The sequence below is a fragment of the Peromyscus californicus genome, unplaced genomic scaffold (genome assembly GCF_007827085.1).
Source record: "Peromyscus californicus insignis strain IS unplaced genomic scaffold, ASM782708v3 Scaffold_17__1_contigs__length_78620276, whole genome shotgun sequence".
In the NCBI taxonomy this organism is placed as follows: domain Eukaryota; kingdom Metazoa; phylum Chordata; class Mammalia; order Rodentia; family Cricetidae; genus Peromyscus; species Peromyscus californicus.
In genome coordinates this window covers 3,671,469-3,688,789 of record NW_026294469.1, presented here as the reverse complement: position 1 = coordinate 3,688,789, position 17,321 = coordinate 3,671,469, and the positions used below count along the sequence as shown (strand labels likewise).

At 45.5% G+C, this 17,321-nt stretch overlaps 1 protein-coding gene across 6 annotated transcripts in view; it reads left to right on the top strand.

Moving 5' to 3' along the window:
* Window positions 1–17,321, top strand: part of Osbpl1a (oxysterol binding protein like 1A) — a 187,004-nt gene that overhangs the window by 167,190 nt on the left and 2,493 nt on the right. For all 6 annotated transcript variants that reach the window (XM_052741550.1, XM_052741551.1, XM_052741548.1 and 3 more), the window contains 8 exons: window positions 4,408–4,542; window positions 6,603–6,700; window positions 9,068–9,250; window positions 12,699–12,806; window positions 13,225–13,314; window positions 13,529–13,655; window positions 16,477–16,593; window positions 17,071–17,194. In XM_052741550.1, the coding sequence (XP_052597510.1) occupies window positions 4,408–4,542; window positions 6,603–6,700; window positions 9,068–9,250; window positions 12,699–12,806; window positions 13,225–13,314; window positions 13,529–13,655; window positions 16,477–16,593; window positions 17,071–17,194 (982 nt within the window). The remainder of the gene's footprint in view (window positions 1–4,407; window positions 4,543–6,602; window positions 6,701–9,067; window positions 9,251–12,698; window positions 12,807–13,224; window positions 13,315–13,528; window positions 13,656–16,476; window positions 16,594–17,070; window positions 17,195–17,321) is intronic.

Below are 17,321 nucleotides of genomic sequence, written 5' to 3'. Positions count from 1 at the left end.
GTTTAATTGTATGTTTATATTTGTATTTCAATGTATAATTTTATGTGAGTAAAATATATTTTCAATGTAAAAATTCAAATAAATTCATATTATTTCCATATGGACAAAAGATATATAAGATTCCTACATTACCAACTGAAGATAACCATTGTTATCTTCTTGGTGTTCCGTCTTGTAGTATGTTTCTGTGCAAATATATATGTAACAAAATTAAATTATGGTTTGGGGTTTTGTTTTTGTTGTTGTTGTCGTTTTGAGACAGTTTCTCTGTGTAACAGCGGTCCTGGAATCCAATTTGTAGACCAGGCTGGCCTTGAACTCACAGAGATCCACTTGCCTCTGCCTCATGAGTACTGAAATTAAAAGGCGTGTGCCACCACAAATTATGTTTCTTTTTATGTTGTTTGTGACTTGTTTTTTCAGGCTTGGACTTTTTTTAAGTGAGAAAAACAGTCATAAAAACAACTTTTGAAACATAAATAATTGACAACTACTCAAAGTGATATAAATCTAAAGTAACAATAAATGTTATTGATTAACGGTCTGATATTTTCTATAATGCCTATTCTTCCATTGGGGACAGCATACTCTTATTATAGGTGATGGTAACTGTGTGTTTTCTATCAAAGAAAACCAGAAAGGTAATTTCCTCAGATATGATTAATCAAACTTCGCTCTTCAAACCTTATGTTTTAGAACAGTTTTAGGTTTATATAAAAATTGTTGAAGTTCTAAGAGTTGTCAAAGTCCCTCTGTTGGTCTATCTGTGGAGTGTACTCTGGCTGGTGTCCCTCAGAGTCCCTTGCTCCTTTTCTTTCTAATGTAATCCTCTCCCACTCTGCATTGCCTGTTAACTAGTGTGTCATTAAACAGACCCTTGTCTCCATGAATCTAAGTGGTCTGGTGAAGGTGGTAGGGGAGATGGTCCCTGGTGACAGCTACTTTAGAAGTAATAAACTTGGGACAAGGAGAATGGGGATGTCTAAGTGCACCAGGGCACACACAGGCACTTGCAGTATGCCCTCCTCGAGAGTAACATCCAGGGTATAAAATATTGTCCTGGGGCTGGAGGGGTAGCTCAGCAGTTAAGTGTACTTGCTCTTCCAGAAGACCCAGGTTCAAGTACCAGCACCCATATGTTTTACAGCCATCCACAGCTCCAGTTCCAAGGAATTCAGTGCCCTCTTCTGACCTCTAGGCACCAGGCGTACATGTAGTGCATATATCTATACACACACACACACACACACACACACACACACAAATTGTTTTTACTCAGCATGGGTAAGATGGTCAGCACTCATAAGACAGGATAATGTAATCTAGCATGATCAAATGTTAAATTGTGAGCTTTGGATGGTCACACTCCTGGTGTCTGAAGGAACAGAAAATGGGTGAGCACTGGGATGCCTAAGGATGACAAACCGGAACTGGGCCTGGACATCCGTTAGGGGGTGTAGTGAAGAGAACGGGCTTAGGAGTGGTCACACTGACACTTTTGATTCAGTGCCCGAGAGAGTGCGGCATCAGAGGTGCTCAGTTGAGGACTTGTTGAGTAAGAGTAGCCTGGCTGAGCGAAGGGAAGCTGTGCACTTCCTGTAGCACCTTGGATGCCGAAGGTCTGGCCACTCCAGCCAGAGTGGCGCTTGGCTTGGCGTGCGTTCAGGAGACGTTTTGCTCCATAGCATGTGCCAGCATTTCACCTGAGCAGGACTGTGACCTCGACTCTCCATAGCGAAGTCCACTTGAAGCTAAATGTGCCTGTGTTAGGGAAGACACAGAGGTGAACCCTTCATGGAAGGTGCACATCATAAGTGTTTTAATTAAGTAATATGTGTGTTGTTTACTAGTGTGTCCAGAACTGATCTGAGTGTTTTGTAAACTGTTTTTGTCACTTATGTGTTACGTTAAATGCTGTTAGCATTATCATTGAAGAAAGTGGCACAAAGTTGAATTTGGTCAAAATTAGAGTTAACAAATACTGAAGCCAGGTGTTAGGCTGATTTGATTTAGTGGTCTTAACATGTATGTAGTACCCACCCCCAAAACCTAGTGAAAGTAGAGTAAGTAGCAATACATAGAGCTGATGCCAAACATCAAAAGAATTTCCCTCTCCTCTGTGTAGACCTGTATATGTATACATATGAACACACACACACCTCGATCCGATCCTGAAGTGTGCTGGAGCATTATCTCTGGGAGGGTGGGGAAAGGAGAGGAAGAGATGTTTTCAGATTTTACTCTGTGTGTGTGTGTGTGTGTGTGCGTGCGTGTGTGTGTGTGTGTGCGTGTGCGTGTGCGTGTGCGCATGCGTGTGCTTGTTTGGCTGTCCTGTTCTGTTTTCTGACTTACTCCCTTGAGACAGATAGGCTTTTCACTGAACCTGGAGCTAGACAAGGCAGCCATCAAGCCCCTCTGTCTTCTTATCTCCACAGCACTAGGGTTACAGACATGTGCCTGGCCACATCTGCTTTTTACATGGGTGCTCAGGGTTTGAACTCCCGTCCTTGTACTTAAGTAGCAAGTGCTCTTACCCACTGAGCCACTCCACCAGCCCTATATTTTACTTTTATACCAAGAATACTGTGTATCATGCCTTTTTAAGAAAAAAATTAAGTACAGGGGGCTGAGAGATGGCTCAGCAGTTAAGAGCACTGGCTGCTCTTACAGAGGTCCTGAGTTTATTTCCCAGCACCCACATGGTGGCTCACAACCATCTGTAATGAGATCTGACACCCTCTTCCAGCATAAAGTTATATGTGCAAATAGAACACTCATTCGTGAAAGACAGAGGGGAGGGAGAGAGAAAGGAGGAGAGGGAGGGAGGGAGGAAGGAAGCAAGGAAGGAAGGAAGGAAGGAAAGAAAAAAGGAAAAAGGAAAGTACATTTCCAAGTGGAAGAGAAGCCTGGACTTCTTGATTGAAACAAGCCTCGGCAGTCCCACTGCCTGTGACTTACCCCAACAGCGATGACTCTGGGTTTAGTGAGACCGTGGCTGAACCTTCTCTCCTTTCTCTGTGTAGACTCCTTTTCATCCTCCTCTCCCTAGTGAGGCAGCAGGAACATGCTCTTTAATATGTTGAGCTGCTACTTGCCTAGTCTACATTTTCTGGTTGTTTTTAAATGCATTTGATGGCACTTTTGTGAAGGCTGCGTGTAATTTTAATTGTGCAAGCCAGTAAGAAGCAGATGTAAGGAAGAGTTAGAGTTGAGTCTGGTGGCATTCATCCTGGATTGCTCCTAGGACTGTCCACCTGGCCAGGTGATAGTAGCTAGATTTCCAAGGGAAACATTCTAGAATACCAAGAGGAGTTTGTTACTTAATGATGTTTTAAAAGTACCTATGATGGACCTTGCTGGCAGTGCATGGAAAGAGTTGAAAGGTGGCATTTCCATGTCAGAGAGCCTTGTCCAGTGTGTGAGTTGGCAGAGGGATGTAATATCATTTTATTTATTAAACAAGGATAACCTTCTGAAGTCACCCATACTTATGCTCACAAAAGCACAGTGTCAGCCAAAACTGGCCTCGAATTTCTTTTAGAGATTGCCCACAAGAGTGGTGTATGACTGATCCTTAGTCCACTGGTACAAGATGAATGAGAGCCAGCTAATGGTGTGCTGGGTTAGGGTGCCTGCTGTGAAGCATGACAACCTGTTGCTCCCAGGATCCATATGGTGGGTGGAGAGAACTGACTTCTACCTCCTCATGTGCTCTGTGGTACACGCACATCTGCACATACATCCCCACATGATAAATACATCTAATAGTAAGTTGGATTTTTTTTAAGATGAACTTAGGTGTATTGTGATCAGCATGGGTTTATTTGAGCTACCAGTGATACATGACTCAACCCGAGGCCTCAGCTGATCAGTATTCTGTGAAAAGAGTTGGAGGGGAGATTTGCAGAAGGTTGTCCTTGCAGAGAGAGACAAGAAACAGACTTGGTTGGTTGCTTAAAGTGGAGAGTTGCTTGTTCGTGGCTTTCTTGGCAGTTTCTGATTGGGTTTCGTTTGCTTATGCCATAACCCTGTGTGCCAGAGCCACCTCTGTCCCCCGTGAGCTTCCGACGCCAGTGTGAAGATGGTGTTGTGTCCCCGTCACTGTTAACCACTTCTAGGACTGGTCTGAGGTAGAGTTATCTCTGCCGTCGACTCATGCTTACATTATATTGGGCGTTCTGTTTAGCCAGGAAGAATGTTTGGTCCGTGTTTTCTTGTATTGCTAGATACTCCATACTATCAGATATTTGTAAAGATTTATGAAGCTGAGCTGGTTTTAATTAAGGTTTAATTCTTGAGTTGGACTTTTCTGTTGCTTCTTTTTCAGGAACACGTTATATAAAGCAGCAGCAGCAGCCATGTTTGCTGTGTGTAACACTGATCTAACAATTGGTTTCTTACTAACAGGAACTGTCTAAGATCACAATGCCAGTCATATTTAATGAACCTTTGAGCTTCCTGCAACGGCTAACTGAATACATGGAGCACACTTACCTCATCCACAAAGCCAGTTCATTTTCCGATCCTGTGGAAAGGATGCAGGTATGTGGCAAGTGACCCTTGTAAGTCTCAGAGACTTGTTTCCCACCTCCCCCCCCAACCCACCCCCCAAACACACGTGGTCACACACGTAGACACTGACACAGATGCTCACACACGTGTCTGCTGGTGTGAAGTCCAGCTGGGGATAGGATGTTCTCAGAGCTTAAGAGTCTTTTGCAGCCGGGTGGTGGTGGCGGCGCACGCTTTTAATCCCAGCACTCGGGAGGCAGAGGCAGGTGGATCTCTGTGAGTTTGAGGCCAGCCTGGTCTACAGAGCAAGATCCAGGACAGGCACCAAAACTACACAAAGAAACCCTGTCTTGAAAAAAAAATTTTTTTTTGCATCCAGTCCCCCTGGCATCTTCTTGGGATTCACTGTACTGAAGACTGATGGAACTTTCCAGAGCCGTAGAAGGGGTCACACAACCATGCTTGGCTATTGGAAGTTTTTCCAAGTCTTCAGTTTAGAAGGTAGCATGTGTGATGAGGAAATCGACATTTCATATTTCAAACTTTATTGAGGATCTTCTCTTAAAGGATGAATATAGTTACAAACACATGTTTAAGCTGGATGTATGTTCCAGTATTCCTCTTCATAAGCACTCAAGTAACAAGATGTTGAACTTTTTAATTTTCAAAATCAAAGATGTTTGTGTGGTGTACATGGATGTTGAGACACAGGTCAAGTACAATAGGTACAGTGCTCTTCAGACAAAGCAGTGTTTCTCTGTTCTTTCCTTCATTTAAAAGCTTTTTAACTTCTTTAGAATCTTATCCAGGGTTTCTATTGCTGTGATAAAACACCATGCCCATAAAAATCTTGGAGAGGAAAGGGTTTATTTCAGTTTATAGTTCCACATCAGGGAAATCAGGGTAGGAACCTAGAGCAGGAGCTGATGCAGAGGCCATGGAGGGGTGCTGCTTACTGGCCTGTTCCTCATGGCTTGATCAGCCTGCTGTCTTGTAGGTTAAGATCACAGCCTAGGGGTGGCACCCCCCACAGTAGGCTGGGCCTCACATCAGTCATCAACCAAGAACATGCACCACAGGCTTGTCCACAGGACAGCCTGGTAGGGACAATTAAGGTTCCCTCTTCCCAAATGACTCTAGCTTATGTCAAGTTGACATAAAACTAGTCAACAAAATTGGCTTTAACACCAATTACATTGTTTAGTTTTACATCTCTTTTCCTCAATTCTAAATGTATAATTGGTGCTCTGTATCCATAGGCTACACATTCACAGATTCAGCCAACCTCAGATCCACAGTGTGTGAAGAATAAAACTATACCTTTAACTGAATATGTAGACTTTTTCTTTGCTATCATTCTGTGCATGAAATAACATTTTTTATATTGTGTTAGATATTATAAATAACTAGAAAATATGTAGTATATACAAGAGGATTGTGTAAGTTAAAAGCACATGCTGTGCCATTTTGAGGCTTGAGTAGCCACAGACTGACACCTGAGGTGTGTGTGAGACCAGTCCCTCCCGAATACTGAGAGACAACTGGGATTTCAAGTTTTAAAAACTTTTACGTATTAGAGGTTTTTAGAATTTTCATATTAGAACTTTTACATATACAACTTCAACATATTAGAAGTAACTGGCTTAAAGAGTTTTTCAGTCTTGGCACAATTAGAGCTCTCACAGGCTATCATAAAAGCCTTGCCTGAGCAGAGCCCTTTAGGAAGACATCCAGGGACTGCTGCCGTTCCAAGTGAGGCTTCTGCAGAAGCTTTAGAAAGCCATATCAAGCCGGGCGGTGGTGGTGCACGCCTTTAATCCCAGCACTCGGGAGGCAGAGCCAGGCGGATCTCTGTGAGTTCGAGGCCAGCCTGGGCTACCAAGTGAGTTCCAGGAAAAGGCGCAAAGCTACACAGAGAAACCCTGTCTCGAAAAAAACAAAAACAAAAAAAAAAAAAAAAAAAAAGAAAGCCATATCAAAACCCAAACTAATTAAGGCATGAGACAGTTGTGTCGGTCACTGTCCCCTGTGCAGCTGCGGCCCTGAGAGGGCAGTGACTCCTGCTAATGCAGTGCTCTCCTCTGTTCCAGTGTGTGGCCGCATTTGCTGTGTCTGCTGTGGCTTCGCAGTGGGAGCGGACTGGGAAACCCTTCAACCCACTTCTGGGAGAGACTTACGAATTAGTCCGGTGAGGTCTTTGGCTCCATTCTAAATGGCTTGTTGAATGTGTATGACTTACATAGATTTTTTTTTTCAATTAAGGAAGATGGGTATTTTGAGTTTCCCTAAACAATTATTTGTGACTGGAACACATTAATTATTTTGATGTCAGTGTCCACAAAAATAGACATGCAATATACCACCATAAAAAAACAATTGCAAGGTTTCAGTGTTCCTGACCCTCTAGGATTAACTATCCTCCTTTTTAAGGTAGATCACATGACATGATCAGGGGTTTAGAATTTCTTTTGCTGTGATAAAACACCATGACCAAAACCGACTCTGGGAGGAAAGAGTTTATTTCGCTCACAGTTCCATATCACAGCTCATCATCAAAAGCAGTGAGGACAGGAACTCATGCAGGGCAGGAGCCCAGAGGCAGGAACTGCTGCCAAGGCCATGGAGGGCTGCTGTTCACAGGCTTGCTCAGCTTGCTTTCTTGTAGAACCCAAGATCACAGCCCAGTGATGGTACCACCCACAATGGGCTGGGCCCTCCCCTATCAATCACTAATTAAGAAAATGCCCTCCAGGGTTGCCTACAGCCCAGTCTTACAGAAGCATTTTCTTAATTGAGGTTCCCTCCTTTCAGATGACTTTAGCTTGTGTCAAGTTGACAGAAAACTAGCAGGGCACAAACTCACAACAGGAACCTGGAGGCAGGGACTGAAGAAGACCATGAGGAGAGCAGCGTACTGGTCTGCTTCTTTATCCTGCTTTCTTACACTCTCCAGGACCACTCACCCCAGGGGCAGCACCACCACAGTGAGTGGGTCCCCCCACATCAGCCATTAATCGAGAAACTGTCCTACAGAACTTGCCCATAGGCCAATGTTATGGAGTCATTTTCGCAATGAAGATTCCCTTTTCCCAGATACGTCTGGGTCTGTGTCAAGTTGACAAAAATCAACTAGCACACTAGGAATGGTAGGACATGTATGAGTTAGAGGCCAGCTTAGTCTACCAGTTCTGGCCAGTCAGGTTACACAATGAGACATTGTCTCCCCCTGCCTATATATATATATATATATATATATATATATATATATATATATATATATATATATATATATATACACACATACACACACACATACACACACACACACACACACACACACACACCATGCCCATATTAATATGTGTCTATTACCTTTAAGCAGTCACTGTATAGGATTCCTGCATTAGCTTATTTGTTGTTTATATGTAACTAGGGGAATTCATTTGGCTTTATCTTTTCTGTGTCTTCCTCCTTTTCTTATTTTGATCATATTTATCCTGTAAATATTATAAATAGAAATGCCATGTTTCACTATCTCCGTATAAAAGGAATGATGTTTTAAATCTGATGAGTAATTGTAGTTTTAAGCCCCTTGAGGTATGAGTGACCAGGCCCTCCCCCCAGACTACTCTGCTACCTGCCAGCTGCTATTTCTAGTCCCTCAAGGTACAGGCAGCCAAGCTCCACCATCCAGAGAAAAAAAGTACAAAATCACACCACAGACTCCCACCAATCTCTGAGGTTGTCCCAAGATCAAGCCACAGAACCCCACCAATCCCAGATCTTTCCCCAAGATCAGACTAAAAGTCCCATCAATCCCAGACCACCCTGGAAAACTCTACCTTCTCCCCCAAACTCTGTATAAAGCCTTCCTCCTGCTCAGTTCTCTGCTGTTTCTTTCCTGAGCAGAGGCAGCCCCCTCCTGCGTTCTTCTCAGTGAGTCTCTGGTGTGAGGTGTGTTGTGCCGTGTGACTGTGGTAGTCCTTGGCTCCTTGCCCCTCAGAGCTGTGGCACTCACAGTGGTAGTCATTGTTCTCGTTATGGTAACCAAATACAAGAGCATCTTAAAGGAGGAAGAGCTTGCTTGCCTTACAGTGAAGAGAATACAGTGGCATGGGAAGACGTGGCAGGGATGTGTGGAGGCTGGTTCTATTGCTTCTGCAATCAGGAAGCTATCAAACCTTCCAACTAGCCTTCAGTGATCCACTCGGTTAAGGCTCCACCTCCTAAAAGTCCCACAGCCTTCCAGTGCCACCAGCTGGGGACCAAGGTTTCAAAAACACAAGCTTATGGGGACATTTCACATTCAAACCACAGCCATAAATCACCCAAGTTCCTATGAATGTCCTGTATTTAACATGTATAAGCAGCTGGCTCCATCAGTATCAGACAAGTAGCTTAGGTTATGTTTGTGTTGTTCCTCATGTAGGGTGCACCGTAACAAGGATGATAATGAAAAATTGTTTTTCTTCATTGAACGTTTTCCTAAATATTTTAACACATTCAGTGACGGTTAATTGAAGCGATGTATTTTTTTATTTCTTTTAATCTTAAGAGATGACCTTGGATTTAGACTCATCTCAGAACAGGTCAGCCATCACCCCCCCATCAGTGCATTCCACGCAGAAGGGCTAAACAACGATTTCATCTTCCATGGTTCAATTTACCCCAAGCTGAAGTTCTGGGGGAAGAGTGTAGAAGCGGAGCCTAAAGGAACCATCACCTTGGAGCTTTTAGAGTAAGTGGAGGAGAGTCGTTCCCTCTGTGTGTGTCTGCTTGTGTGTCTGCACGTGCACAAACAGACTGTGCCGTTCTAGCTGGGGACAGGAAAGAAACAGTATCACCGAGTGTTCGCGTCTGCCCCTGATTGAAAGACTCCTCGAAGCACGGCAGTAGCCACTGTCAGCCAGGCTGGATCAGCTGTTAGGCAGGTAGAATTAACTCCATGGCAGCTTACAGAACCAGCTATTGGATACCATGGTGCCCGTGTTTGGTTTGAAGGATTCTTCGAAATTAATTCACTCTGAATTTTTTTTTTTTTTTTTTTTTTTTTTTGGTTTTTCGAGACAGGGTTTCTCTGTGTAGCTTTGCGCCTTTCCTGGAACTCACTTGGTAGTCCAGGCTGGCCTCGAACTCACAGAGATCCGCCTGGCTCTGCCTCCTGAGTGCTGGGATTAAAGGCGTGCGCCACCACCGCCCGGCCTGAATTTTTTCAGGTGACAATTGTGTGACTTGTTGGACACTAGGTTGTTTGGAGCACTCTTCTGCAGGAGTAACTTTAAAGGCTAAGGCATTTCTAAGTAAGCTCACTAGAAACCCTGGACAGGAGCCACAAAGCAACCTCCTGGGGCTGTGAACAGTAAGGACAACAGACTGGGGAGAAAAGTCAGATCCTCGGGACAGCGGCAGGGAGATTCCTGGTTTTGTATTTCCTCCTTGCTGCTTGTGTGTCTGCACGTACACAGACAGACTGTGCCGTTCTTGCTGAGAGTCTGAGCGGCAAATTACACAATGGCATTAGACAAGGCAGAAAGGTTCCAAGAGAGACCTTGTCTCTCCTTAGAGATCCCAGAAGGAGCCCTCAGAGTCCTAAAGACCAATGAAAATTCTGACTTGGTTTACTTCCTAGCCTTTCCCCAAACCAAAGCCCAGGCCTCTGTGCTCTCCTGTAGTAGCTGCTACTGAGAAAACACTCAGCAGCCACAGGCACTGCATAAAGGAGTAAGAACAATCGTCACTGTCCCAGCGGTAGGCCGAGAGCTCAAACCCCAGTCTAAGGGCAGAGGTGGTATTCTGAAACACAAACATGTGTGGGGGAAGGGTTACCATTCCTCTCCTGAACCAGTCTCCATGGCCTTCGCCCAAATGGTATACCAGAGGCCTGGAGATCTGAGCACTGGGTGGCCGTGGCCCTGCATGGCAGTTGAGGGATGCTTCTGAGGAGCATTACAAAGACTGCAAATTGTAGTGACACCAGAATCCGGATGACAAAGGTGACGGAGGAGGAGGGTCAGGGTTTACGGCCTGACATTGTGTTCATTGCCTCCAATCAAAAGTCAGTATTCTCTAGATTTAAAGAGGATAGGAAATCTCATAAAACTCAAGTATTCTGAATATAATTCAGAATATTTGGCTTTACTAAGAAACTGAAAAAAACTCAACTCACAGTGAAGGGCAATCAACAGCTTCTAACCCCAGGATGACCCAGAGTTAGAAGTAGCTGTCACTACTGTTGCTGAAGATGAACAGACAGCTGTTCTAGCAAAGACATGGACGTAGTTTTGGACATTTTAGTACTGAAAAATGTAGCAAGGGAAATAGTGACCAGGATGTTCAGGAGCAGCATGAAGATGGGATATGCAGGAGACTGGATGCTGAAACTACCATGATGGAGGGATATCCCCTGGAGCCTCGATCCAGTTGTGATGCTAGTTCTTCCCAGTGACCTACAAGTAGTCTCTCTAAAACCAGATCAGAGTCTCCAGAGGAGGAGGAGGAGGAGGAGGAGGAGGAGGAGGAGGAGGAGGATGATGATGATGATGTGTGTATTCATGTTCACCTGTGTGTGTGTGTGTGTGTGTGTGTGTGTGTGTGTGTGTGTGTAGGCCAAGGGGTAACATCATCTTCCTTGATCATTTTCTAGTTTATATATTGAGGCAGGATCCCCCATTTGAACCGAGAACTTACTGATTGAGCTAATCTAGCCAGCCAGCCCACCCAGGGGATACCTTGTCTCCACCTCCTGAATACAAGGGTAATAAATACATTTATGTGGGTACTGGGATGCAGACTCTGCTCTTTACACGTACAGCAAGTGCTTAAGAGCCGTCTCCCTAAGCCCCGGGTATTTTCTGTAGGCATAAAGGAGTTGATTCTAAATTTATATGGAAAAGCAAATGAAATAGAGCAACTAACACTGCCGACAGTTTTGAAAAGGAGCAAAAACCACTAAGAGATGCTGGGCTGAGACCGAGATTTACAGGCCTCGCGAGGCACCTCAGTGGTGACAGCGGTGGACTGGGGAAGAGAGTCGGAGGTGGGCTCCACAGAGACACGGTCAGTGTAAATCACAGACGAAGGCCGTCAGACTGGAAAGCTTTGGGGAAACAGGAACCGTTAGGAGGTGGCGTTAGGTAGAAATCTCTTACATAAACACAGGGTGAAAAGCCCAATACACAAGATCCAGTTTAAAAACTAGATTAAGTTTAAAGCTCTTTCTGAATTAAACTATGTGGGGTATAAGAGATAAGCTATAGACTATTGGAAATGGCATACCCTAACAAAGGGTTGTTGTCTAGAATATATAAAGACCCCTTGAAATACCTACCACTCTACAAAGAACAAAAACATTTTTTTTCAAAAGCAAAGGATTTGTACCATTATGAGTTTTGAGGTTTGGGTTGGTTAGTTTAGGGTAAACTGGAAGGGACCTTCTCTGGAAAATGCCAAATGGACCTTCATTTTTATTTTATACCTCTAATTTTTCTGTTCATGTTTCACCAAACTTTTGAATGATATACAGGTTGAATATTCCTTTTCAGAAAGGCTTCGGAGACAACTATTCCATATTTAGGAGACTTTGGGTCTTGGAATGTCTGTGTAGATCTTACCAGTTGAATGAACATATTATCTGAAAGTCCAAGATCCAAATGCTCTGGAATCAAAGGCTTTTTTATTTTTGTGTCAGTTTGCAAGCATTTGGGAGTTTGGGAGTTTGAACTTTTGAATTAGGGGCATTCAGTTAGTGCATAGTTATTTTTAAAACAATAAGAATGGGCAGGTAATCTCTGTTTTACCATGAATTAATATCAGTGTGGGTATCAGGCGTGTATGTGTAGGCCTATGTGTTTGGGTGTGTGTGTGTGGAAGCCAAAGGTCAATCTATCAGAGTTCTTCTATTGCTGTTTATGGTATTTTTGAGACAGTGTCTCACTGACTGGAACCAGTAGGCCCCTGGCATCTGCCCATGTGCCTGCTTCCGTTGCTATGGTTACAGGTACATGCCATACCCTGCTTTCCCACGATGCTAGGGATTGAACCCAAGTCCTTGTGCTTCTACAGCAGGCATTTCCCCGGAGCCAGCTCCCCAGCCTGCTTTGTTGTCCTGAATGACACCTTAAGAAAACTCAGTCTTTAGACTAAATGGTTCTTCTCAGCTACTTCTCTGGGTTTGGGTTGTTTTTTAGACACAACGAAGCATACACATGGACAAACCCCACCTGTTGTGTGCACAACATCATCGTGGGCAAACTCTGGATTGAACAGTACGGCAATGTGGAGATCATAAACCACAAGTAAGGCACACTCAGGCTCTTCCAAAGGCTGTACTACCTGATGGGAATTTAACTCCTGAATGAATAGAAGCCCTTCCATTTAAAATTATATCTGCTGACATCTCCGTATAGACAGACTGGGCGGACCCTGGGCCTCCCCAGGCTGGCCCCGGTCTCAGGCTGCTGCCCATCGTGTTACCTGTGTCACTTATTCAGGGTAGGGTAGGTGAGGGAGGAACAGTGTGGAGTTAGTTCGAAAACTTAGTTTCAGATTCTGTCACTGATTTTCTGTGACTGCTTCTGAGCTTGTGTGGGCAGTGCTGTGGGGAACGTGGTGGAGCGTCGGTCAACAGTACTGCCATCAGGAAGGCCACCCCCTTATGTTCTAACTGCTTCCTTGGCATTGTGTGATCATGTGAACTTACCCTTTCCTTTGTAGGACTGGGGACAAGTGTGTGTTGAATTTTAAGCCATGTGGTCTTTTTGGCAAGGAATTACACAAAGTTGAAGGCTACATACAAGATAAAAGGTAAGGTTTCTTTTTCAATATTGACTGCAAATGCTTGTTTAGATATTTGTGTTAAAGTATGCTGCCTGATAAACAGGCATTCAAATAACAGAAAAGTCTTCTGAAAGAAAATATCTGTTTCATTAAAGGATGGACTTATAAAAATATAGTAACAGTTAACTACAGCACAACACGGGCTTAATTGTGACTAAACATTAACACTTGCTCTCGATAGCAAAAAGAAACTCTGTGCTCTCTACGGGAAGTGGACAGAGTGCTTGTACAGCGTTGACCCCGCCACTTTCGACGCTTACAAAAAAAACGATAAGAAAAACACGGAAGAGAAGAAGAACAGCAAACAGGTAAGCACGCTGCGGGGGGGGGGGGGGGGGGGGGGGGGGGGGGGGTGCCGGCAGCCGGGCTCTTGTGTGTGTACAGACCCTTCTGGAACCACCTGTCCCTAGGGCCCAGTTTGACAGTTCTGCTCACACATGGATTCATCTCCTGGCATGTTGTGAAGGAACAGATATCTGTCCTCCTCAGTGGAAAATGTCAGGCTTGAGCTTCTGGTGGCTGGGGCAGTTGATTGGTGTCACTTTGGAAAGTTGGGGCCCATCTTGATGGTGCAGTGATGGGTTTTGCCTCTTGTGCTTGTGTGTTAACAGTAGAAACGATCTACGTAGGTAAGCTTTACTCCTGAGTGATGGCTCATATTTGTGAGCTTTACCTGTCTCAGTGTTCGCGATCACTGTGTCACTGATGTTAACGCCGTCCCAGTCCAGACTGTTGTCTTCATGCTGAACACTGCTGTTTGTGCAGCATTCTTCGTCCCAATCACAGATAAGAACAAGGCTTGCTCCCTGGCTACAGGCATGCTTTGGATTCTGCAGACTGGTGTCTCCTTCCTGCAATCGGTTGCTATGAACTAAAGAAAGATTGTACCAATAGGACAGGACATGCCCTTTGGGAGCCTGGCCAACAGAAGCGGGGACTCTGGCTTAGAAACAATCTCTCATCTGTGAGCAGTGGGAGCTCAGATCATTTCTAACCCTTGGTCTCCGAATGTCACCTCTAAAATGGGTGTCCTGACAGCACCTCTCCTAGAGGAGTGGAGGTGTTGATGGACTTTGTGAAGGTCTCCTGACGGTCTGCTCTCAGGGGATTAATGAAGTCCTTTGCTCCAGTATGCCCGTCTGCTCGCCAGGCCCTCTCTTGTGTCTCGCTAGATGTGCGGCCTTTTAGCCCTGGTCCCAGACTCAGATGTTTCTTTCTTTTTTAAAAATTCTTTTAACTAGCATACTAAATGATGGGTTTTCTTCTGACCTCTCCATACATGTATTTGCTCACATTTCCTGCCTCGTCACCCTCTTTCCTTCCTGTTTCCTGTTCTCTTCTTGCCCTACCTCCTCCTAAATACCCCCCATTTCTGCTTTCTTGGTGTGCATGGGTGTGTAGATCATCTGTATGAGAGGAAGTGTGTGCTGCCTGTCAAAGTCCGGCTTACTTTGTTACACATGAGAACCTCTACTTCTGGTGTCTCTTCATTAACTCTTAGGCATTCAGAGGTGTGAGAAGCTCTTGATTTTTCAGAGGCAGATTTTTCACATTCATTTATTGTGACTTTGTAAATTAGGAGCTAGCACTGGGTCTGAGGGACAGTTTTGTTTGATGACTGGAGCACACAGCTTTGGTCTGCTTTAGCCTTTCCCTGCACTGCCTGTGCATAACTCCTCATGTTCAGCTCTACCCACTGTCCTTTGCAGGACACCTTAGTAGGGTGAAGGAGGAGATGTCCTGAATCCCAAGTCACTGACACAGACTGCATGGCTGCCCCTCCGCTAAGAGAAGGAACTTGGCAAAAACAACCGCAGTCCACTTGTCGTCCATCCCTCTTACATCATGTGGACTTCCAGAGAATGCCCTTATACTCTATTCTTTATAGAAAAGCAGCCTTCCCCTCAAGCTCCATCCCTGGCCTGCCTTCTGCCATCCAGAGTGCAGCCCTCCTGTGGGCTGCGGCTGTCTGAACACACCCCCGTGCTCTCGGGTGGCTTTTACTGGTCCCATACCACACCTTGCCGTTGGTTTCACTGAACGTGCCTCAACCAGAAGCGCGAGTGTGGTCAACTGATGCTGAGGATTTGGCCGGACCTTCGAAATCTTTGAGTTCTTTGTGTTTTCCTTTATGGTACTAACAGCTTCTCAAGGTCCCATCAGTGAAGACTAAACACAGTGAGCAGCAGAGGTCAGGTCCATGGGGAGGTAGACTGAGGAAGCCCCTGGTTTCTTTTTCCCCTGACATTTTTGTCAGCTGCCCGGCGGAAGCCCTGCTGGTTCTGTGTCATTGATGAATTTAGCTAAGTGGCCCAGTGTGTGACCTTCTGTTCTCAAATGTGTGCGTGCATTGGCTTTGGCCTCTCTCTCTCCAGTATGTGTAACGTGTTGGCTGTGCCTTTAGTGTGTGGCTCTCTGGTTGTCAGGCTGTTCCTGTACCACGCTGTATCCCAGCCCTGAGCTTTTCTAACTTCTTCAGTAAATATTTGTCATTTGTGTTTAAAAGACTAGAAACTTTAACACTGTGGTAAAGGAGGGCAGTGGCCAATGCCTTGCGTGCGAGAACAGTGACCAGAATGAGGCTGAGAGTCCCGGACTCCAGCCCTCTGTCATCATGGCAGGAGCAGGGACAAACAGCGCGCCCAGCAGCCCTGCTCTGTCTCGGGCTTCTCCAGGGTCTGGATAAGCAGCTATGACCACCTCATTCTGCCTCCAGGTGCCTTAAGACCAGGCGCCTCTTCTCATCCCCTTCTGTGACTGCTGTCTCCCCAGGGTTGCTCAGTTACTCCAGCTAGCTGGAGGCTGTCAGCCTCCTTGCTGACTTGCATCTAGGGGACTGCCCATGTTGCTTTGGAGAGCCAGGGACGCTCTGCACTCATAGTGCAGGGTGATTGACAACCAGCATAGGCTCCAGGCATAGCTCCTAGAAGCTAAGGACACCATGGAAGCTAAGTCCTTTCAGATCCTCCTGCCCTGGGCTGTGTACCTGCACATCCCCCAACCTCTGTCTGACCTTTTGGAGAGATGCTTTTTGGACTAGGAGTCTCAGCTCTTCTGTGTATGCTATGAGACCTTGTTCAGTCTTCAGAGCACATAGCTGTATATTTAAAACCTTGCTTTGCCTTCTAGACAAGTTCATCTGAGGAGTCTGATGAAATGCCAGTGCCAGATTCTGAGAGCGTCTTCATTATTCCTGGAAGTGTGCTCCTGTGGAGGATAGCCCCAAGGCCTCCTAACTCTGCTCAGGTGAGCATGGGCCTGTTAAATCCAGGAACTGTTTAGTATCCAGCTTGCATGGTGCCCTTCCTCAGGCAGCAGAGCCTGTGTCCTTTTATTGTCTCCTTCTGCTGCCCATATGTCACACGCCCCCCTTAACCAGAGGGCGCTCTGTCAAGCCGGGAGGTGGGCTGGATGGATCTTCATTGGGGGTCTCACCCTTGTTAAACAGACTGATACGCTTGACCAGTGTAGACCCTCCAGCCCCAGCAGGACATGATTTTAATGAAGAAAGCAGAGTGGGTGTGGGTGTGCTACCCTGGGAGGTCTGCTGTGAGCTGAATGTCCACAGGGTGGTGCAGATAGAGGTGGGGGCCTTTAGCGATGTTCTCTGAGAAAGGCTGACCAGCACTCCGGCCACGGGAGGTGTCACTGCCAGATTAGATGCCTTCCGGGCTTTCTGCTGGTCTTGGCAGGTGTTGACTTGACTGCTTGTTTATGTTTCAGATGTATAATTTTACCAGCTTTGCAATGGTTTTGAATGAAGTAGACAAGGAGATGGAGAGTGTGATTCCTAAAACTGACTGTAGGCTGCGGCCGGACATCAGAGCCATGGAGAATGGAGAGATAGGTGAGGGATCCGCCCTCAGGGCGGGGCTTCTGGGTCACTTCATTCGGGTCTCCGTTCATTTGGGTCTCCGTTCGTCCTTGCAGTACTCAGAGTTTTATCCTAGAGCGTGGCTTCCTCTTCAGTAACA